The 24,359-nt window shown below is 37.0% G+C and overlaps 1 protein-coding gene across 1 annotated transcript; it reads right to left on the reverse strand.

Moving 5' to 3' along the window:
- Positions 1–8,812: 8,812 nt before the first annotated feature.
- LOC133782790 (uncharacterized) lies at positions 8,813–10,646 on the reverse strand. Its single transcript, XM_062222174.1, has 2 exons — positions 10,346–10,646; positions 8,813–9,730 (listed from the first exon to the last, which is right to left on the reverse strand). Exons 1-2 carry the CDS (start codon positions 10,590–10,592, stop codon positions 9,141–9,143), a joined length of 837 nt encoding a protein of 278 aa, XP_062078158.1. The 5' UTR covers positions 10,593–10,646; the 3' UTR covers positions 8,813–9,140.
- Positions 10,647–24,359: the final 13,713 nt, after the last annotated feature.

Consider the following 24,359-nt stretch of genomic DNA (forward strand, 5'->3'; position numbering starts at 1 on the left):
TTGTTGTTGTCTCAGGAGACGAAGCTCTTCTCCTTGTCTCAACATTGTTGCCTGTAAATCACTAATTATCTGCTGCCAGTATACAAGAGTTGGCTGTGGAATCTGTGACTGGTCATTTTCCTGACCTTGACTGTTATTATTCTGGCCTTGATCACTCTGGCCAACTGAAGTATCTATCTGCCCTGGATTCATTCTTATCTGTTATACCTTGCTGAAGCAACGATCAATACGGCCAGTCAGGTAGTAATAACTAAACCTCTTGCCGCCTTACGCTCCAAGAACAAGCAGCCAATTATCACATTCCATAGTCATACAATTATATAAGCAGATATATGTTTATAACATTTAGCACTTAGCATGTATCACATAATAGTTCACAAACAACAATACTAATAAGTATGTTCTAGCAATCTCAGTACTAATTAGCACACATTTGCTGAGGATATAATATTTCAAGGCACAGGTTTAACATGGTGTCTCATGCACACAGGTAAAGCATATATACTATATTTAAGCAGTTATACATATAACTACATAAATAGTTACCAAACCATGAGTCGAGCTTGACTTCAGTGATGTGTGTACATGCCCAGCCAGTCTACAAAAACCCTAACCTTGGCACGCTCTGATACTAAGTTGTAACGCCCTGATTACCCCAGAAGAGTTACGGTAAATGGTGAACCAGAATTTTGACTCGCTACCCGAGTCATTTGGTTAAAAACGTGCTTATAGTGTTATTAACAGGCTAAGGTGGAAAACCAATAAAAATGAAAGAATATATTTTTATTAAGTACATAAAACTATTCATGGGCCCATCAAAACGTTTACAAGTTATTTACAACTCAAACTGGTCATTACTATTTCAAATTTATAAACTCGCCGACCTAAGCGGCGAAAATTGGGTAAACCCCTTAGTTCCTCTGAAAACTCCTTGGCCGTGGTGGTCAAGCGACCGCATATGTACACAACACCACCTAAGCTCTCCACATAATGCTAGGTGAGCTTCTCTTTCCCTTTACCTGCACCACATAGCACCCATGAGCCAAGGCCCAGCAATAAAACACAATATAGCATGATATAATATCAACAATGATCATAATAATCATTCAGGACTTTCAGTCCAAAATAGAGGAGTGACAATTGGAAAAGTCACTAAAGTGGGTACAGCTCCCTTTAACCATGTGACGATAGGGTCACCGGGGCTTAGCAGATAAGTGAACCTTTCACTAGCTTAAACATGTTAGGTGCATGATGACTAGTCATCAACATAACCTACCTCATCACCATAGAGTCATAACCATGGAACATCGTTCCCTAGCCATGTGACAAACAGTCACCTAGGCCTTAGGCCTTGGCTCTGAGTAACTAGTCCTAGACTAGCCAAGCGCTTATAAGTTTCATCGACCATAGGGTCGGTCCAGCATTAATTCCTTAGAGTCATTCAACGCTGATATCGATTAGATCTAATCTTCATTCGGCCCTGCGGACGCTTATGTCGTTTCTGACTCTTAGGTCAGTGATACGTGACCAGTGACGTCCCTGACTAATCACTGCCATACACAACTAAACAACATTCACTAGCATTTAATATGCAATCAATGTCCACATTTATCAACCAACATGCCTCAACAACAATCATGCATGTCATATACACAGGGTACAGTTTTCTTACCTCTGATTCAAGCGAGAATGAATAAAAGAACGACCTTTGAGAACGATCTGACTTTTAGTCCTTTAGCGGTCACCTAGTCATAACCAAATATGGGACACCATCAATAAAATGATTAACAAAGGTTCCCAAACCAAGATCTAGCCTCCGGGACATCAATCCTCACTAATCCGGGTAGTAGGAACCATCCTGAGGCCTAAAAGCAAGTTCCCGGGTCCAAAACACTCAAACGGGTACAAACCTACCCAAGGGCGGCAGCCTTAACACCTTAAGCCACGGCCCCCAACCACTCCAGGAGCAAGGGCCGCGGCGCCCAGCAAGGCCAAATCGCTCCACCAGCTTCTTCGAGCTAGGGCCGCAGTGCCCAAGAACAGGGCCGCGGCCCCCAACCCAGAACCATCCCCAAACTCGGTTTCCATCATCCCAAACCCTCCAAAAACATACCTAAACACTTCCAAATCAACAAATCAAAGTTCCTAAGCTTCCCAATGATCCAAAACCATCAAATCCCAAGGCTCAAACGAACCAAAAACTCAACGGTTCACAAAATCCAATTCGAAGCTTATAAACGCTAAAAACTCAAAACTTAAAACTTAGATTACCTTTGATTTGGTTGTTTCTCATCAAATCCTACGGTCAAGAAGCTTCTAATCTTTCCTAGGATTGCAATGCCTCGATCCTCGCTTGATTTTGACTCCTAGAACTCGAGATTTCTTCGAAAGAGAACGAGAGATTTTCTAACGTACGGTTCTATCTGACAAGCTACTTCAAGCTTAAGTAACCTCAAATAAAACCTAGTGCTCGGGGTCCCGAAAACACCCCCGGGGACATTATAGTCAAAACTCCCAAAATTTCCTCATGATCTCAATAACTCCCAATTTATCATCAAATAACATTCTCATTACTCAATATCCCAATGAAAGACCCCCGTTATGACAAAACCGCTAATTTATAATATAAGACCATCTCATGCCGAATAGCTCGAATATATCTCCAAAATAATGAGATCTCATTCACAAATCACAATATGCACCCAAAATACACCAATATGCCCTCAACGGCCAAATTACCAAAACACCCTAATAATCAAATGTGGACCCACATGCATGCATATAACATCATATTATAATATTATTCATATAAACATGTATATATTAACTTAATGGCATAATTAAACAGTTATGACCCTCCCGGCCTACTAATTCAGCCATTAAACCACATTAGGGATTTCAGGACATTACAAAGACAATCTTGCGGATCCGTTTACAAAGACACTACCAGAAGCTACATTTGATAAGCATATCAAGGAAATGGGATTAGTAGAATTAATGCATTAGTTTCAATTAGTGCAAGTGGGAGTTTGTTAGGGTTTTATGCCTTAGTTAAAACTCATTTTCTTTGTAATCTCATTTTATTGTCAATAAAACAATAGAAATCATTTTTTGACTTGGTCAATCACTTTGCTCACATGTTTTATTTTCATGATTATTTGTTTAATATAAACTTCTATTAAATCTCAAGCACATAGTTAATCATATTTATAGTGATGCAATCACAGTGGAATATAAATATGATTATATGTTCAAAATAAGTTAGTCCTAAGATTAGTCAGTGCACAGGATTTACACTAACTTGCTAATCTACGATATGATCTACTTACACATTGTGGTTTTTTGTTCTTTTTAGAACATTAGCAAAGTAGATAAGATCGGATGTATTTGTTACATTGGACTGGATCGATATTGACAGTTGATAGGATAAGTAAACATACCGTTACTATCTATTCTAGTCATATGATATAGTTGATCATAGGTCAATTCAATATCAATTCTAATTGGTTATTATTCTAATTGATTGTATTATTTGAGTTCTTTAACTTGTTCATTACCAGCTTACCCTACGGACTAGCTCCTACTGGCATCTTGGGAACTTGTTAGTATAATTGAGTAGGAGTGTTAATCATAGATATGAACATTATAGCTTTTGATGAAGAAGTGAAATGATGGTTTCCTTTTAGTTTGGTTCAAGGTGCTAAATGATAGAGATCTCATTTCCGTAATTAATATTAGTTTACTGAAATATCATTTACAATGAATTAAGTGTTTTAAGGATAAAATACAATGAGGGGTAAAACAGTATTTTAGTCTCATCTCATTGTAGACCGTCTATAGAGGATTGAGTGACAATTATGATTGTAATAATGGATAATTAATAGCGTATCTATATTTGTTATAGAGCATTCTATGAATTCAAGAGTGCAATTCCGAGTCTATAGTGGAGTCACAAGGAATTAATAAGTTAGTAAATTTATTTGTTAGATTTATGATAACTTATTGGAGCTTGATTTCATAGGCCCATGGTCTTCACTGTACCTTGAATAAAATCATCTAGATAGTCTCAATTAATTGATTTAATTATCAATTAGAATTATCAAAGTTGACTAGGTCAATTTTGGATAGTTTCACAGAGTTTTGTAATTTAGATAATAAAAGAGAAATTAAGGCAGATTTATTAAGATAAATTGGTATCCAAATTAATAAATAAGTTTAAATCAATGTTCAAATTATAAATAATTAATTTGATAAATGATTTAATTAATTAAATCAATAGAAAATAATACAGGTCTTGATTTTAAGTCCAATGGGCTTATAATCAAATGAGAAATTTCACGAGCATAAAGCCCATGATAATTTCGACCTAGGGCTGTTAATTGGCTATTATTTTATTGATTTTTTTAATTAAATTAAATGGCCTAATTGAGTCTATAAAATGAGTGCTAAGTGAGAGAAGAAAACATAAATCACAAGACGACACACTGGTTTTCTGATAGTTTTTAGATTCTCTCTAAACACAAGTCATTTTCTAAGCCTCTTTGTTATTTTCTCTTCTTCTCTCTGTATCTATCTCATGTGTTGAGAATTGCTCACTCTAGTCTTGGTGATTATAAGGATACTTTGGAAGACTGTGAAGATTATAGAAGATCGGTTTAGTTTCTTGGTAATACTCTGTGACAGAAAGGATACAAGGGTTAGAGAAACTGAAGGAATGACTCATTCATTCTGTTGTGTATATTGTAAGGACTCTTTGAATTCAATTTTAGAAACATGTCTATGTTATCTCATATTAATTTATTTAATATTAGAACTACATGAAAATAAACAAAGATCCTATATGAGTTTCCTAACATACGCGTCTCCAAATAGCGGTTTCCTCTCCATTTGAAGTAAGCCTTTATCCACTCCTTTTGTGCTCTACATTAAGTGGACTCAAGGTGTTACTAGGGGTATCATTATTAAGCTTTGCACCCCTACATATGAGTACGTATAAAGGTCTAAACATATTCTTTTGCATCTTGTAGCACACTGCATCTCCCACACATGTCTGCACCTTTGCCTGTCACGAGACATCATTTCATGGCTTTCAACAGGTCATCTAGAATACCTCATGGTGTCGAACCCATAAAGTTGTCTTCGTCTAATTCGAAACCATCATATGTATGAGACTATAAAGATTGCTTGTAGGTACCACTTGGAGCAACTAGCTGATCTTAGGCAGAAGGTTTGGATTCTCAAGAGCGAGATAGACTCTAATTTAAAGGGTGAGGGAGCATCTCCATCCCCCGATTTCAACGGTTACGTGGCTCGACTTAGGGTAACTCTTCTAGATTTGCAAGTGGAGCTCTCATATATGGAGGAAAACCTTCCTCATGATCCCTCGTCTCTTGGCTATCACCATGGCGGGGAGACCTCCTGTGATTTTCATGCTGACTCTTTTCCTCCCCAACTGCTATCCATTGTGCATCCGTGTTTTTTGCTTCCACCTCAATTAACTAGGTGGAAGATTCTTATGGGTAGAAGGAAGGTAAAACGCTCCGTATTGAGGTCTTTTTTCTTTTGATATGCAGATATGGTGAAAACACACTGACGAATTCCGGCACCTGAGAAGCAGGGTAATGATCCTTCACTTGCAGTTTCAATCATTTTTCATGTATTGGAAAGGAAATTGGTGGAGCTTGTGGGCAATTACTAGATCGATTGTTGATTCACTTGTTATGTGTCGACCAGCTGATGGTGTTCCCACGAGCTACCTCTCGGTTACACGGGGGAGACTCTTCCTCTTCACCCATTTTTTGTTGTGGTGCTTAGGTATTTTGGCATTGCCCCACTTCAACTAGCGCTTGTAAATTGCCTTTATGAAGTGTGTGGGTCGTCCTCCTACCCTGGAAAATGTGCATTTTATGTACAACCTAATGTTGACCCCAAATCGAGGGGGTTTTACTTCCTGCAGAAGGCTAGTTCTAGGGTCCGCGCAAGACCTCCATGTCGCGATCCCTCAACGCGCACACAAGAGCCTTCATTTCGCGATGCCACCCGTGCGAGGTCATCGTGTCGTGACCCCTCCAAGCGCAAGCGAGACCCTTCACCTTGCGACGGCACGTGTGTGTCGCAAGGTTACTTGTGTGAGGCTATTATCACGCAGGAGGCACCACGATCTTGCCAGAAAGCTACATGAGGCTATTGTCCCAGAAAGGTGATCGCCTCCTAACCTTGCAACCCTTTAGGGCTACAAGTATAAGTCGGTCCAAACATCGTATCGAGCCCCACCTTATGGGTGAATGAATGGACCGCTCAGGAAAGCTTGCGATAAAGTCATGCTAGTCACCACTTGCTACTAATCCTCAATGAAAGCAAACTTAACGACCTTATCGTGGCAGGGGTAAGCCACTCGTATGGAGTACCTTCGGTCAGGAACGTACAAGGTACACACCTGACATCTGCGTCGAGCAAATGGTGGATGTACGAAGCTAGTACATAATGGTGGCACTACTGCCACGCTTCTGGCATGGGTTAGAGCCGACCACTACTTCTCCAACACCACCACCACCATCTGCGCTATAACCACCTACAGCTTGTAGATGTACCCACTTGTCCCCTTGGGACCACTTTGTACATAGGGCCATCAAAGCTCACCTATAAATAAGACTTGGTAAAATTCATTGTAACCAAAAATTATTAACCAATACAACATTTTTTTCATTGTTATTCTAGAATTCTTTCTTCAAAGTTCTATAAGTTACTTCTAAGTTCATCTTTTTCTTGTCATACTTTGTGTTTTTCAATCTAGTTTCATTGACGAATTATCACCGTCAACATCATTTTTTTTTATATTAGTTCAAAAATAATTAAATTATTATGAAGTATAATAACACAAAGATAAGAATATCTTATTTAATAAAAAAAAAAGGCTTTATTGCCTTCATTTTATTATCATTAATATAATTTAATCAATTTATTATATGAGAATTTACTCATTTGGTACCCTGTGTTTTTGCAAAGTGTCATTTTAGTACCATTTGTTTTCAATAATGTTCATATGATATCTTGTATTTTAAAATCATACATATTTGGTATCCTAGACTAAGATTTGAATAATAAAATTTTGTCAATATAACCAAACTGTCATCAGTTATATGTAATTAAGTAATTAAATATAAATTTGAAACTCATATAATTGATAACTGTTTGATTAAATTTGTAAAATTTTATTAATTAAATTTTAGTTTAAGGTATCAAATATGTACGATTTTAAAATGCAAGATACTAAATATGTACGATTTCAAATACAGGTATCAAATGAGCATAATTGTTAACATAGGGTACCAAAATAATACTTTGCAAAAACACATGGTACTAAATGGTTACCTACCCTTATTGTATTTTATTTTTTGAAACTAATTTTTTTAATATATATAAATCAAAAATCCATTTAAGATTCTTAAAAATTAACAATAGTTTAAAAATAACTAAAATTTTATTAGTTATAATAAAGCAAAGGTAAAAATGTCTTACTAAAAAGAGTTTGACAAATTAGGTAGATAGTTAGTTTCGATCAATTTTATAATATAGGTGATAAAATATACAGGACTAAAATAGTATATCCTTTAATTAATATGAATAACTAATAACATATAAAACATAAAGTAATCATATTTTGAAAATATGATTAGGAAAATACTAAAACTATAGCGTATACTTCACATTAAAATATATATATATATATATATATATTCCCGTATTATTTCTCATGTTCGAATGTGAGTTATTGTGTTGGCCTTTAGGGTATTTTTTATAAAAAAAATTTTAAAAAATAGATGATTATTTCTCATATAAAGAAAAAAGAATTAGTAGCAAAAGTATTCATTGTTTTTGTGAATTAATATCTTTTTTTCTTTTTGTGAAAAAAATACCCAATATCTAATTTCATTTGTTTTCGTTGATACCCACTCTAACGATTATGTTAACTACTGACTGGGTGTACACGTGAGACTCCATTATTTGTCCAATTCATTAAATTTTTTTTTAAAAATTAATCTAAATTGAATTTAAAATGGAAAAAAAATTATCTAGAATTTAAAAAAAAATTGGATTAGGGTTTCAATTTAAACTAAAATATATTTTAAATTATAGAAAACTAAATTTAAACTCATTTACTCTATTTGAAATTTTTAAAACAAATTTCTAAAAAAATTAAGAACTAGTAACTAAAAAAATAATTAAAAATGTATTTTAAAATGAAATTACTAAAAAAAATATCTAAATTAATTAAAACAAAATATTTTTTTATTAAAATATTAAAATGAAACCATTAATCGTTCTTCCCCTTCTACTTCCACCTGTTCTTCTTCTTCCTCCTCTTATTCTTATTCTTCTTCTTCAACATGGATGTGTTGGAGCTTCATAAGCCGACAAGCATGGGTGTGGGTCGGAGTTACAGGCAACAATGATCATAGATTTCGGTGCGGATCGGGAGCTACTCAGAAAAGCACTTTCTTGTTTTTGTCAAAGGCACCAGATATGTTGGGTAGACAATGTTGCTGATGACGAACGTAGGAGATAGGTGGAGGAGCTAGACAGGGTATTTGGAAGAACTGGACAGATCTGGAAAGGGTTGTGTGATGGAGATCAACTAGGTCAGTGTATTGGGTATTTATAGTTTGCTTATGGTTTAAAAAAAAATATAGAGTGGGCCAATAATACATCACGTGTACACCCAATAAGCTTTTAAGAGAATTGTTGGAGTGGGTAGCAATGAGAACAAACGAAAGTGGACATTGGTTACTTTTCACACCAAAAAAATTGGTACTAATTCACAAACTTTTCATAACATTGATTACTGCTAATTCCCCGAAAACAAATGTCCTTTTAGTTATATATGAGAAACATAATGTTATGGTTTGTTGCTCTAATACACATGTAATAATAAGGCTAGGTTTACACATGATGATAAGAGTGACGATAAAAGGTGGGAGAGGAGAGAGGTAAGTTTCCACACTTATCTACATCACTAATTCCTAAATGAAAATTTTCATTCTATACGATGCCAACTTATATATATAAATATATTTATGCAAACTATTAAAAACAATGATATAAATTGTAATTCTTTCTGAACCTGAGGTCTGTATGTCTGGTCATTCTTGATGGGGATTGGAGTTGTGGGAACTCTTTTCTTTTCTGTAAGCACTGAAGAGATCAATTCCTAGAAAAACATTAAGCAAGTTCATTCCCGCCATCCCAAACAGAGCTAGTGGCAGTTCCACACCCTTTTCAAATTTGGGAGCATCCCAAATAAGCTTGGCTGTGATGAGAATATGAGCAGCACACCTTGCTGTAATGTAGGTAACCCAGTTCAGAACCCATTCTATCCTTACAAACAAGCTCTTGGCATCACGAAGTCCGGCCATCCGCCGGACTTTCCTCACGTGCAGGAAGACCGAATGTAACTCACAAATGAGTGTAAGAATAAGATAGTTGATGGTGACATTTCGATACAAAGCAAGAGTAAAGCAAATGAGTAGTATCAGATGATGCATCAAGATGGCCGGAATCCAACCGCTATATAATCGGTATTGCAGCATATCCAATTGGTCATACGCAAAGTAACCACATGAGAAGCACAAAGCAGCGTATGCCCAAGGCCAAGTACCACCAAATAGCTGAGAGTGCTCAAACATCCCATTTGAACCACTTGTTAACCATTGATTCACCACAATGAAAATCACTGCATAGAGGTGAAAATGAAAAGGTATGTTGTACTTCATATAGCAGGCCAACATTGAGTATTTTGTACAAAATTGCATTTAAATAATCTTGGTTGATCGAAAAAAGGAAGGCCCCAAAAATCATCGGAAATCTTGTCAAGATTATGTTCCAGTAATTGAGAGGAGCCAAGTTATAAAGGCCATACCGATCGAACTCAAGTTTGGTTGCTTTCTTTTAAGTTTAACTACTGTCTTGGAAAAGTAATTAATAAAATGTATTTTGATCATTTATTTTGTAGAAGGATTCAAACTAAGTCATATATTCCCAAGACATATGCACTAATTAAGCTTCGCCAGCAACCTCTAACATTTGAGCTGTGCAACTTCAACTAAGTTTTCATGTCTCATACACTACTAATATTGTTTCACACTAACAAAGAACAAGTGCAATTGTTAGGTACAATTCGAAGAAGTAAAGTGAAAATACCCAATAGCAGAAAGTGGAAAGCAATAAACATTTAATGCCAAGTTCAGAATAATAATGAAATAAGACAAAGTGAAAATTCGAAAGAAAGAAAAAGAAAATACTTGTAAAAAAAGGTCCAATTTTAAGGTAAGAAAAGAGGTAGAAGAACCTGAAGAGGAAGCAATAGTTGAGTGGAGGAGAGAAACGGAGGTATTTACGAAGAGCGGGTCACGAGAGGCGAAATAGCGGATGACCCAGTTGGCCATTTGGAAGAAGAAACATCCAGCAACGACGCAGATTAGCTCAGACCGCTTGTCAAATATGATTTCGAACAAAATGGAGACGAACCATAGTATCAGAGTAGCCATGAAAAAGACCCCTGTAATTCTCTCATTTTGCCTTGTCGTTCTTCCCATCACTCCTCTACTCTCTTTCTCGGCCTTTAGGGTTGTTGGGTCTTTATGTTGATAGCAATAGGGATAGCCCAAATCAAATATTCAAGGGTTTTTTCTATTATTTTGACCAAAATATTTAAGGGTTTTCTTTTATATAAATAATTTCTTTTTTGTTTTTATATATTTTTTATGGTTCCTAAATTGTTTTTTCAAAAATATAGATTTAATTTTACGAAAATATGATTTTAAAAAATATATATTTAAAATATATATTATCTTTTAACTAGATATCAAAAATATAAAATATATATATATATTAAACATATACCTAAACTAAACTGGAAAAACCTTAAAAATTAATCTTAAAAATACACTATATAAACTAAAAATATACCCAATATATACTAAAAATATACTATAAAAATTTAAAAATCAATTTATTTTTTTAACCAAATAACACAAATATACTAAAAATTTACTAAATAAATATAAAAAAGTACTAATTATCACCAAAATTAGAACGAACTCAACAATTAAAACATGGACTTAGACTCTTATCTATCTTGAAAACATTTTTCTTTTGCTAAAAATGAAATGTTGTTTGTCGTAATCCAATTAGTTCCAAAATTATTTTTTTAGGCAACAGTTAATGGAAATGAGCTTATAGATTCCTTGAGTCCAAAGATCATTGTCTCTCCGAGTCTTGTATTCATACTACCTATCAAAGAACACACTTTTTGTCATCATACCTAAGGCATTGCCATAATATAGCATTGTTGATTGGTGAGGCCATTAATGGTATCAGACATGAGAAGCCCAACATTAACATTGTAGTGAAGGTCCCATTAAAAGAAGTTTCTTGAGGAAACTTATTTTGTTATGAAAACCATGAAGAGGGAGGTAAAAAACGAAAAAAAAAAATTATTAGAGATGGGCTACGTAGACTATTGTTCAGCACTGTTTCACACATTCAATTTTTCTGAGAAATCGATGAGAAATTGAATGTCTGAAATAATGTCCGAACAATAGTTTGTCTGTAGCACATCTCAAATTATTAGATAATTCTTTGGTAGGGGGCATTTTCTATTTACTGTCATTTAGAAAAATTATAACATTTTTTTTCATGACCGTGTATATTATAGTTATAGTAGACATTCCACTAATTTTCGGGAAATTTCGAATAATTTACAATGCCCAGATCAGAGTTTAAAATGTCAATTGCACGTGTGACTAAGTATTTTATACAAGTGGAAAACAGACTATTTGAATTCTGATTTGGGCACTGTAAATTATTCAGAATTTCTTGAAAATTGGTGAGATATCTACTATAACTATAATATACACTGTCGTGAAAAAATGAATGAGTTATAAAATTTTCAAATACCAGAAATAGAAAATGACCCAAAATGCCCCTACAGTAGAATTATCCAAATTATAATGAAAACTACCTAAAACATGCATATAGTAAAAGCCCACAAAAAAACCCACTACTTTAGACTTCACTAACATATGTTTATTTTTTTAGGGTTTTCCTAAAATACCAATCATCTTTCCCTTCCTTTCTATCTTCTCTCTCACTTCTCTCTCAATCTATTGTCGCACCCTGCCGCTGCCCTCCTGCCGACCTTGACACACCCACCCCACCACGCCCAAGCTTGATCTCCTCTAAAACTACTTTGCTGTGTGGTTTGAAGTTTGGACATAGTCATTTTCCAGAAAAATAGCATTCATAGAAGTAAACACTTTTTTTTTTCTGAATGACTATAGAAAATTCCACCCCGAGTACCTTTAGGATAGCCAACAAACATGCAAACTTCAGTTCGGGGTTCTAGCTTTCCTTCTTTTTTCCTCAGAACGTGGGCGGGACACCCCCAGATTCTATAATGGCGTAAACTAGGTTCATGACAATTCTAGCATTCTAAAGGTGTTTGGGGATTGATTTAGACGGCACGACATTGAGAATGTCGTTCGCAGTTTCAATTGCATGTTCCCAGAACGAAATTGGTAGAGTTGAGTAACTAAGCATGCATCTAACAATTTCCAATAAAGTTATGTTCCGGCGTTCCACTACACCATTTTGTTGCGGAGTACCTGGGCAGTAAGTTGTGAGAAAATGTAGAGTCCAAGAACTTTACTTAGCTAATTATTTAGTAGTATTATAGTATGCATAGTATTATCTTTGTAACTGTGGATTTTTGGTTCAGACTTGGAATTATTTGGACACTCATAGTAGTACTTATAGATTTTCTAAGTTTAACCTATAGTTTAAGAATATTAATGTTAACCTAAGGTTTGATTATTTGACTGATATTAAGGATAATATTTATTATACTATAAGGTTTAGATGAGGACCAATAGGATTTTAAGCACATGTTATGAATGGATGATTAAGAATTAAGTATTTTGAGGATTAAATTTAATAAGGAGTAAAGTTTGAATGCTATAAGGTCAGTCAGCAGCTTTGAATACGTTAAGGGCTTAGTCAAGGCTGTTTACTCCATTCAAACTTAGCTAAAAATGTGTAAATTCGTGTTTAATTAATCAGCGTGTGCCGATATATCGCAGCTATAGGGAGCGATATATCGCAGTACGTAGATACGGAAAACACGAGACGATGCACGATAGCCTCGGGCATACTGGCCCAGGCGATATATCGCCTACAGGGGGCGATATATCGCCTCCTTCAGTGTATTTTGAAATGTTTTGAATTCATTTTCCATTCAGCCATTCAACCTCTTGATAAGTCCAGCATCTTTTTGAATGAGTCTTCAGCCTCTGCTGAACGATTATTCAAATATTTTTCACCTAAAAAGCTATTATTTTTATTCAAGTAAAATCAAGATCCTTTCATTCATAAACTCTATAAATAGGACCTAGTACCCAGCCATTATTCATCTTTTGCTCTAAGTTCAGAGGCTGCAAGTGCTAAGTGAGTGTGAGAGTGTAAACACCTGGTTTGGGGAAATCATAAGCTTAAACATCATAAGCTTATCAAACAATTTGGGAAGTAAGGTTCTATAGTATTTCGGTTGTGGTGTAGATTGGTCTTACAAGTCTTTGAGGTAAACCAAAACTCTAGTTCATTTTTTTTATGTTATTTTCTTTCTCATAGCCTTCTACTCAGTCTCCTAACCTCATTCTTATTTTGGTTAGGAAATCTAAGTTCTTGAGCACATAAGTTTCAGTAAGCATGTTTTTCAATGGTTTAGTCTTCCCATTCCTTTTCATCTCTTTTTCTTCATTAGACTCACTCTTTCTCATAATGGTTATTAGGAGTGTTCCAAAGTCCCAACGCTGTCCACATATCCCGGTAACTTTGGTAAGGAAAATAGGATAGAATCTATATGTTTTATGCTTGTGTTATCTTATGTGTTATGTTATGAAATATGTTATAAAATATGTTATGAATATGTGTGTTTGTAGGCTTGGGCATATGACCCATAAGAATAGCAAGACCCCAAATAGATTATGGGCATATGACCTACTTAGCTAGTAGGACCCCACTAATCTCATGTGCATATGACTTGTTTAGTCTATGGGACCCCAAGTAATAATGGCCATTATAATAAGTGTATGTAATAAGTGTTATAATATGTCTTTATGTTTATTATGAAATTTATGTTTATGACTATGTGTTAGATTTTTCCTTGCTGGGCATTAGGCTCATTCCTTTTTGTTTTATGTGCAAGAAAATAGCTTTAGAGGCGGTAAGATTCGTGGACGCTTAGAGAATGTGTATCGATGGTGAATGGAGTCAAGGAGTTGAGAGTTCGGTTTCTCGAGGATGTAGTCTTGTTTTACTTTTTTTATGGTTTTACATGTATTTTCCGCACTTCTTATGTAATTCCTTTCATTTTAAATCATGTTTTGTTTTAAAGACAATGGGATCCCATATCCTTGATATTTTGTGAGTAACTCTTATTTTTACAAGTTACTTAATAAAATTATGGTATTTTTGCAAATGTAAGTTCTATTAAGGTTTTGTATGTATAGTTTCGTTAATGGTCCAAAAGTCTAGAGTAGTGGGTCATTACATAAAATCCCAAGTTCAGTTAAATGATCTTGGAACTGCATATCCAAATATTCTCCACCCTTATCAAATCGCAAGATCTTTGATGTTTTACCTAACTGGTTCTGAGCCATAGCTAAGAATTCCTGAAACTTTGAAAAAAAAATTGATTTCCTATGCATTAGGTAAAGACATGAGTATCTAGAGTAATAGTCAATGGAAGTGACAAAATACTGAAAACCACCCCCAACTTGTACATTCAAAGGTCCACAAACATCTGAATGCACAAGTCCAAGTGGTTCTTTGGCCCTATCACTCTTTGCAGATAATGGATGCTTGGTCAGTTTTCCTTCTAGACAAGATTCACAGACAGGTAATTCACCTAAGGTGAGTTCCCTCAAAGGCCCATCCTTTGTAAGTCTTTGAATCTTATCATATCCAATGTGACCTAGTCTCAAGTGCCATAAATATGTCATATTATCGTTATCGGTCTTTTGACGTTTATTGGTCCTAGGTTTAACTATTTTGAATAAATCATTATTAAGAGCGAGGGGTTTGTTAGGTCGCTGAATATAAGGCCCATTTTCCAAACATGCAATACACAATTGTGATCCATTGAAAGAAATAGATATATTAGAACTTGTGAAAGTCATAACAAATTGTTATAATTGCAACATGGAAACTGAAATTAAATTTATACTAAAATTCATAATAAAAAATACATCATTTAAAATTAAAAATTTATTTCTGAACTTCAGACGAGCTCTTCCTCTAGCTTGGACCGCAACGAACGCTTCGTTCCCAACTCTAAGATTTAAGCTGCCTTCGTCCACTTCCTCCCACGATTTAAGAAGCTGTAAAGAGTTGCAAACATGGTTGGTAGATCCAGAATCAATAATCCAAATGGATTTATCATTCTCTAAAACACATGTTTCTAAGATAAATAAACTATAATCATTACCTTTGTTTTTCCTTGCTAGAAACTTGGGGCAATCTCGTTTCCAATGCCCCTTCTCTTTGTAGTGAAAGCGCTTATCTTTACTTTTCTTGTTCTTCCCCTTAGGCGTCTGTGCATTTGGTTGTGCACTCGTCTTTGCAGCCTTTGTAGGCTTGGGGTTGTTGTTTTGTCCACCTTTCCTCTTGTTTCCATCTTTCGAAGACGAAGCTTGGTTAGCTTCAGCCTTAGCTGGATCAGCAGCAACAATAGTAGTCTTATTTTCTCCTCCCTTACTAGGTCCACCCATGATAGGCTCAAAAATCAGAAGCTCGTTCATGAGCTGCATCAGGCCATAGTTGAGTTGATCACGAACGTGCTGACACGGTGCCATCCGAGCATATACGGTGCCATCAATAATGTGCGGAGATGGTGCTATCCAAGCATTTACGGTGTCATCAAGAATGTACGAAGAGGGTGCTCGTTCTGGGGATTCCTCAATCATGACAAACTCGGAGTTGTCACCAATCAACACTATGTTGATGTAATGCTTCCACTAAAAGAAGTTTTCTCTAGTGAGTTTCTCCATCGAAAGTTGAGAAATGATGGGAGTAGACACATCCATACTTAAGAACTACTAATTATCAATAAAATATAAATCAATCACTTTTTCTCAATAAAACTCCTATTCACACAAATTTCAAGAAATAGCACAACATATACCAAGAATATGTAAGATATGAGAAAAAATACCAAAAACAATCATAACTCTATTTCTTTAGGATTTTAACTAATCTATGATATCCTTTTCCTGGTTGGCGAGAGTATAAAATACCACTAGTTAAATAAAGTTGTAAACTTATTTAATAATGGACAAAATTATTAACAACCTACTATTCGATCAAAATAAGAAAACAAAATCTCTTATTTTATGAGCTAGACCTACAGATTCAATAATCTATAGATTTAGTCCTAGTAGTCACCGTAGGGGTGAGTCTAGTAGAATTTGACCTAGAATTATCTATCTTTCGAAATTTAACCTTGTCAAAATAACTAATGAATACCTTCCGTACGGGGACGAATCAAAGTGACTCGAGGCCTCATTAAGCTATTAACTTTGTTAAACCAACGATGGAAATCGAATATAATTCTTAAAATAAGCTCATTATAAAATTAAAAATAACATTTTATTATTTAATTTTAGAAAATCAATGACTATGGTTCTCCAAAAAATTGAAAAAGATTAAATTTTTAAACCAAAGTCCTATAATTTCCTATTAATTCTAAAGTGTCACATTTAAACAAATTCAATTAATTTAGAATTAATTTGTTGCTAATCAATATTTAGGTTTAACTAATATAATAAATCTATACAATTAGGTCAAACTCAGTTAACTAATATAATAAATCAATATTGGGCTTGTATGGAGGAGGGTTGAGTCTAGTATGTCGTTTCCACTATAATGGATCTCATACTTTCATACAAGATCCAAAAGACACGAACTTAAACTTTCATTTTATTAATTGTTATTAATTGATTAGGCTCACTATAGTCATGCAAAACAAATGGGTCTTCACAAGTGGAACCACCCACAAGAAATGAATTTAAACTTTACATTTTCTAATGGGCCCAAATAAAACTTATCTTTTTATGAATATTTTATTTGGCAAAATCATATATCTAGCAAACATATAAGACACTATATGCATCTAAGCCCAATTGCAAAAATATCACATATAGTGCAAATAGACATGTTATAATTGGATGTGCCTAATCATGTTACTATATGAGCAAGTCTATGAATTTATGCAAAAATACCACAATTTATTTTATTTGCAAAAATACCAACATTAATTATCAAGAATTTATCAAAAATTTGAATTAATTAAATTTTTACAAAAAAATAAGTCAATTTAAATGAAATTTATCAAGAATTAACAAAAGTTAATTTAAATTTGATTTATCAACAATCAACTTGGTTTAGGTTAATTTGAAAAAAAAAATTAATTTAATTTAAATAGGATTTATCAAAAATTAATCAAAGTTAATTTAAATCTCATTTAAAATATATATTTTATTAATTGGTTGGAAAAAATGATATTTTTCAAAATTTAACCAAATTTAAATTTTAAAACAATATCTTAACTGTTTTTAAAAAATATCTTGTGTTGTTACAACAATAAGCTAATATTTTAACCATTTAAAAACAATAAAATATTAACAGTTATAACAACCCTAAAATCTCTCAAAACAGTTAAACAAATTCAAATATTCATGAAAATATCTAATGTTGACCCTGATTTTGGCCAACTGACACGGAGTCAAATTTGCTTGATGTGGACAAATACGTTGAAATGAATGTGATGACAAAAACAATAAAGAACACAAGAGTTTATAGTGGTTCGGCCCCAGAATCTGGTAACAACCTACGTCCACTTGATCTGTTATTGATATATAATTCAAAGGAGTGATCAAAGAACTAGGGTTCAATGAGTTTCACCAACCTCTGAAGAACAAGACAATATCTCAAATAGAATAACTCTAATCTCAGATAATTCGAAAGCCAAAAGTCCCTTCCTTGAGCTATCTTTCTCTATTTATAGGCTCAAGGGGGATTACATTAATTTGTTACAGATATTCTTTCCTAAATAATCAGATACTCAGGAAATCATGGGAGTCAATCTCGGAATTGACTAAGATCTTTATAAAATTATCATGAGACACGCGGAACCTGCGACCATACTGGTCGTAGGTAAACTTCGACTGCCTTTTGCTTGCAATATCTCTACTGGTCGATACCTTAGCGGAATTCCGCCAAGTGTCAGCCACGTGTCCAGAAATCACTTGCCACGTCATTCGTGCCTGTTTTTTTGGATAACATTTGCCCCCCAAGTTTATTTATTACGAGCAATAAATAAACTTTTGAGGAAACGACCCTTCGGTTACCCCACTATACTTGTTAGAACACTTCGTGCAATATTGGAAAAAGAAACCTACCCTTGTCTAATCATGGCTTTTTGCTTCACAAGTAACCTTTCGACGGCTATCACCCTTCCCCATGCTTCGAAAAAAGGGAAGCTGATGATTACTTCCTTTTAATGCTTACGGACAAAAAAAAAAATATATAGCCTCTTCTTTTTACGCAAGCCATCACTCTTTCAAGAAACCCTAACACCAGAGCCCCTGTCTTCCTCTAGAAACCGTCCTTCGTCGTTTCAAGATTCAGTCCGTGAGCCCTTTTACGCCCGAAAAATTTCTCAACTCTCCACGATCTTCATCCTGGTAAGTTTCTGGACTCTTACGCTTTATATTTTTGTCGTGCATGCTTCTGTAGACCGACTGTTGGGTTCACTTGTTTCTGGGTTGAAATGCATGTCAGTAGGGGGGTTTAATAAGTGATACAGAATGTTGTGTGATATTTCTCTGTTACTAAGGAGTTACGAGTTAGTTTGATAGTTAAGATCATGACTTTAGGACGTAAAACCGAAGTAAAAATTCGATTTTTATGCTAGCTGAAAAACTAGGTTTTTCCCACCATAAAAGGAGTTGAAAAAGCTTTTAAAAAAAAAAAAAAAAACTTTTTTCTTTCACTTTTGATCTGTTTCTCAAACTGTTCGTGTGAAAATTTTTAGTTTTTTGTTAGAATGCTTTTTTATAAAAGCTTAACTTTTATACTCGACCAGCGTTATTCTAAAAAACTTTCAAAATTCTTCATCCTCACCTCCCCATTCTTCTGTTTGCAGACTTTAATGCTAGATTTGTGGGGAGGTGAGCGGCCCATCGACGACAATCTTCTTGCCCAACTGCTCGAAGGCGAAGAACAATCGATCGACCAAGTTCACGAGATTCCATTTTCACGACCTTCCTCTAGACCTCATCCATCACCACCTCAAATGGCCCGCTCTAAATCTCTAGGCAAGAAAAGACTTGACTCTGAAAACAGTCCAAACCTGATTCACAGGCTAGGGTTCCCTCGACCAGTGGTCGAGAAAATGCCGCCCCAGACCCTCGTATCCAAGTCAGGGCCCGCCCTTGGCATCAAAACCTTCCTGATGTCAAGTGGTATCTCTCCCCCACCAGCCAAGTGACTCCTCAGATGCTTGCCAATTATCGCAGGAAGTATCTTCTTACAGGAGTCAATCTCACAATCCCAACTGCTGAACAAAGAGCTAACCTTCCCGGGGGTGTCTATAGTGCTTGGTCCAGATATCACATAGAGGCGGGGGCTATCCTCCCTCTACATCCTTTCTATCAGGGGGTGGCCAACTATTTCGGTGTCGCCCCCTTTCAAATTACTCTAAACGGGTATAGATTGCTGGCTGCACTCTATATCCTCTGTAAGCTTAAAAAATGGCCAGAAACCACTCCTCATGAGGTCAATTTCCTCTTCGACCTTAAGTCCAACCCCCAAAAATACGGGATGGGCTTCTTCCATCTCTGTCACCAGGAGACTAGCCGAACTTTCCTGAGTGACACTACCCACATTTCCAACGTGGGGCAGTACAGTAGGGAGTACTTCCTCACGCCGGACATGACTACGAACAACCTGGCCTTCGCTCGCGGAGGTAAATGCTTTTTCCATTGGTTGCTACTTTTCCTTAATAAATTCTCCTGAACCTTCCTAAAGTATACTATGCCTTTCAGGACCATGGTTACGTCCGAGCCCAACACCAGACATGGTGTTGAGGTCCAACGCTCTGGCCAGGATGGCAGACGCAGAAAAAAGCGTCAAGTCCCTAGTCACCGATGAAAATCTGAGGCTATCTGGTCTCCTGGCTCCTTTCCATGAAACAAGAGGACCTGTGGTAGCAGATGCCACAGCCAAGGGGGATCCCGAGCAACAACCCCCGGCGTCTCCTCCCCGAAGAAGGCCAACGGGGGTTACGATCAGGGAACCCACTGGCGTCCTTTCAGCAAAGAGGCTTTCTGCATCCCAAGGCAAGGGGAAACAAAAGGCAACAGAGTCTGTCATAGACCAGGATGAATTCTCAGATGAAAATGGTATTGTTATCTTGCTTTTAAATAGCTTGCCAATTCCCTGTCACTTGTTTGACGGGGACGACAATTTTACATATACTCCAAATCTAGGGCCAAATTTCTTCGTGCCAGATAGTGAGTGTATGACTAATAGAGTCAGTAGTATAGCGACCAGTAGTTGTAGCTCGGGTATTAAACTTTGTGACCTCTTTTCCATTTTACCAAGAATTTTCATCCGCCTTTGTCTTATCATCTGCATATTTTTCTTTGTACGTAGAGATGACTACTCCCAACGTTTTCGATCTGTACCAGGATCAAGAGGAGGCAGAAGTCCCCCTGGTTCGTCGAAAGACATCCAGGAGGCATAATGGCGAATCAAGCCAAGGACCCCCAGCCAAGAAGGGTCGAACAGAAGATCCTTCCAAGGATGCGCCAACTGGACAAGCTTCTACTCAGCCTTCTGCTCCTGCTGAGAAGGAGGTTGCCTCTGCTGCCAACCCTCCGCCTGTGGCCCGAAGGGAGCACACCCTGCAAGCAGAGCTTCCTGGGACCAAGCTCTCGAACCGCTCCCTACGATCAGCCAAAGATCGCCTTGCCCATATCTTGAAGCACGACCGTTGCAAGGAGGCAATGGTTGAAGCTGAGAGCATGGGGGTTGACCAGATCCTCAACAGGGCTCTTAGTGAAGTGGCCAGTGTAAGTATTTTTCCTCTTGAATTTTACTTCTCCTTTTTGTAGTATAGTCTAACTTTTATTTCCCTGACTGCAGGCCATGCTGACAATAACTGCCGCTCGCACCCGTGCCCTGGCTACCATCGACCAGGCTCGGGCAAAGGCCGTCGAGGAGTTCCAGGTGAGAGCCATCGAGGAGCTTCAGGCTGCAGAAGCCAGGCACGCTGGGGAGTTGGAGGTGGTTACTCATCAGAAGGATGCTACGGTGGCAAAGCTGGCGGAGGCTGAAGCTTCTCAGGAAGCTATGAAGAAGTAGAGGGATGAATACCAGGATTCCAGCCGAACCCAATATCGTGAAGTCAAGAGGCTCAAGGAGGAGCTCCTAGCTAAGGACAAGGCCATAGTTGTTCTTGAGAGCCAGGTGGAGCAGCTGAAGCTTACCAATGCTAATAATCTGGAGAGGTACAAGAATGCGACACTTCGGTGTTTCTACGACTTTTGGAAACACAACCGGGGTGCCAATTTTAACTACCTTCCAGAAGATGCCAGGAACGCTGAGTTGGCCCGCTGCACTGCTCGATTGGCTGAAGAAGAAGAAGAAAGAGCAAGGGTTCCTGCTTCCCTAAGCATCTAGCCGGCCGCTGACGTAGAGGAGGGAGGAGTTGTTGATAATGCGGCCAATCAGACTGCTGAGCAAGACCCTCCTGCTCCTTAAACTTATTTCTCTCTTTTTTTATTTTTCTTCAATTACACGACCCACGGGTCGTGGTGTAAAGACAATTTTTACTTTTAAATTTGTTGCTCGGGCAGCAAACTTTTCCTTTCACTTTAAACAATTACATCCAAGAAGTGATGCTTGCGGTGTAAAGGAATGCTTTATGATATTATAATATTTTTCTTTTTATTATAACATCTGTTCGCATGACCGAACTTAGCCTAGTACTTTGGCTTGACTTAACAAAATATAAATTTTGAAAAATACTCTAAGTACTGTAGCATGCTTTCACTTATTTTGTTCATGTGTTTACATACTTATTGGTATGCTTTGCTATCGATGTACCTTATATGCCCCCTAAGTGATCGAGGAGCTTCTAGGTCCTTGGTCACTTGCCTTGACCACGACCTATGCGAACATTACTGCTCGATAGGAAACGTAGGATTTATAATACAGCAAAACAACACATGTAATGAATAAATACTTGTAAAAATAAATTTACAAAGGTATGCAAGAATGACTGGCTGCGCACAGTCCCTTATAATCTCGTATTAATAATGGACTAAACATGTCTTTACGAGTGATCTTAAAAAGATCTTACACTTATAAGCGATTAGCCATACAACGTGGCTAACCCTTTTTCGAAACTTGTAAAAAGTAAAAATTAATACAAGCCAGTCCTTTAAAAAAGACTGTTTATTGGTAGTACTTGCACAGGTGTTCACAGTTCCAATAGCGTGGAACGAGTTCTCTATTTAAGCGTGTAAGTTTGTAGGTGCCCGGATGAAGGACTTCTTCAATCTGGTAAGGTCCTTCCTAGTTTGGTCCGAGCACTCCAGTAGTGGGGTCGCGGGTATTCAAGAAAACTCATCGTAGCACTAGGTCACCGACGTTGGATTTCCTTTCTTTCACCTTTGAGTTAAAATACCGAGCGACCTTTTGCTGGTACGCAGCAACTCGGAGTTGGGCTTTTTCTCGTATCTCCTCAATTGAGTCTAGGGACTCCATCATCAGTTGGCTATTTTGGCTCTGGTCGTATGTGATGCATCGATGTGAGGCAGGATCTAACTCGACAGGTAACATAGCTTCATATCCGTATGCTAATGAAAACGGGGTATGACCTGTCGCTGTTCGATGAGAAGTTCTATATGACCAGAGGACTTCGGGCAACTGTTCTGGCCATGCTTCTTTAGCATCTTCGAGCCTTTTGTTTAGGGTGTCCTTAAGCGTCTTATTCACTGCTTCAACTTGCCCATTTGCTTATGGATGTGCAACTGAAGAAAAACTTTTAATGATCCCGTGTCTTTCGCAGAAGTCTGTGAATAAGTCACTGTCAAACTGGGTGCCGTTGTCTGAGACAATTTTTTGAGGCAAATCGTATCGGCAAACAATGTTTTTGATGACAAAGTCAAGAACTTTCTTGGTCGTTATGGTAGCGAGTGGCTCAGCTTCGGCCCATTTGGTGAAGTAGTCAACGACTACAACTGCGTACTTTACTCCTCCTTTTCTCGTTGGCAGGATCCAATCAAGTCTATACCCCATACTGCGAAAGGCCAAGGACTCTGCATCTGTTTTAACTCGTTGGGAGCTACGCGTGGGATCTTGGAAAATCTCTGACACTTGTCGCATTTTCGCACAAACTCCATTGAGTCTTCGTTCATAGTCAGCTAGAAATAGCCCTGCCTCAGAATCTTTTTTGCCAAACTTTTCCCCCCAGCGTGATCCCCGCAGAAGCCTTCATGTACTTCCCTCATCAGCTCCTTAGCTTTCTCTGGTGTAATACATCTAAGCAGTGGCATGGAATATCCCCTTTAGTACAGAACACCATCGACCAGTATATACCTAGCAGCCTGCCTTTGAAGAGTTCTGGCTTTGTTCCTATTTGCCAGTAGTACACCATTTGTAAGATACTCCAAGTAAGGCGCCATCCATGTGTTTCCCATCCAGATTTCCATACTCGTTTCAGTTGTTTGTATGCTCGGCTTGCTCAATCTTTCTACTGGCACAATATTCAAAGTGTCAGCATCTTTTGTGCTTGCGAGTTTGGCTAAGGCATCTGTGTTCGAATTCTGATCCCGAGGTATTTGCTGGAGGGTATACTTCTTGAATTGGGCCAACAGATCTTTAGTTTTGTTCAAGTAGGCCACCATTTTGAGGCCTCGTGCTTGATATTCCCCTAGAACCTGATTCACTACCAGTTGTGAATCACTGTAAATATCCAGCACCTTTATACTCATGTCTTTTGCCATTCTTAATCCAGCGAGGAGTGCTTCGTATTCGACTTCATTATTCGACGTTGTGAAGTCGAACCTGATGGCGCAGTGAAATCGATGCCCCTCTGGCATTATCAAAATCACTCTTGCTCTCGCGTGAGATTCGTTGGACGACCCATCCGTGAATAACTTCCACGAAGGAGCTTCATCTTGGGGCTCAGGCGCACTAGGCTTTTCGCACTGCTCGTTGTTTGGGAGCTTGGTGAA

This window comes from Humulus lupulus, chromosome 6 (assembly GCF_963169125.1).
Source record: "Humulus lupulus chromosome 6, drHumLupu1.1, whole genome shotgun sequence".
Classification (NCBI taxonomy): Eukaryota; Viridiplantae; Streptophyta; class Magnoliopsida; order Rosales; family Cannabaceae; genus Humulus; species Humulus lupulus.

Excerpts from the sequence above, each read along its gene's own strand:
- LOC133782790 (XM_062222174.1), bottom strand. The coding sequence starts at position 10,592 with ATGGGAAGAACGACAAGGCAAAATGAGAGAATTACAGGGGTCTTTTTC. Across the intron at positions 9,731-10,345 it reads AACTATTGCTTCCTCTTCAG|TGATTTTCATTGTGGTGAAT; the intron begins GTTCTTCTACCT and ends ACCTCTATGCAG.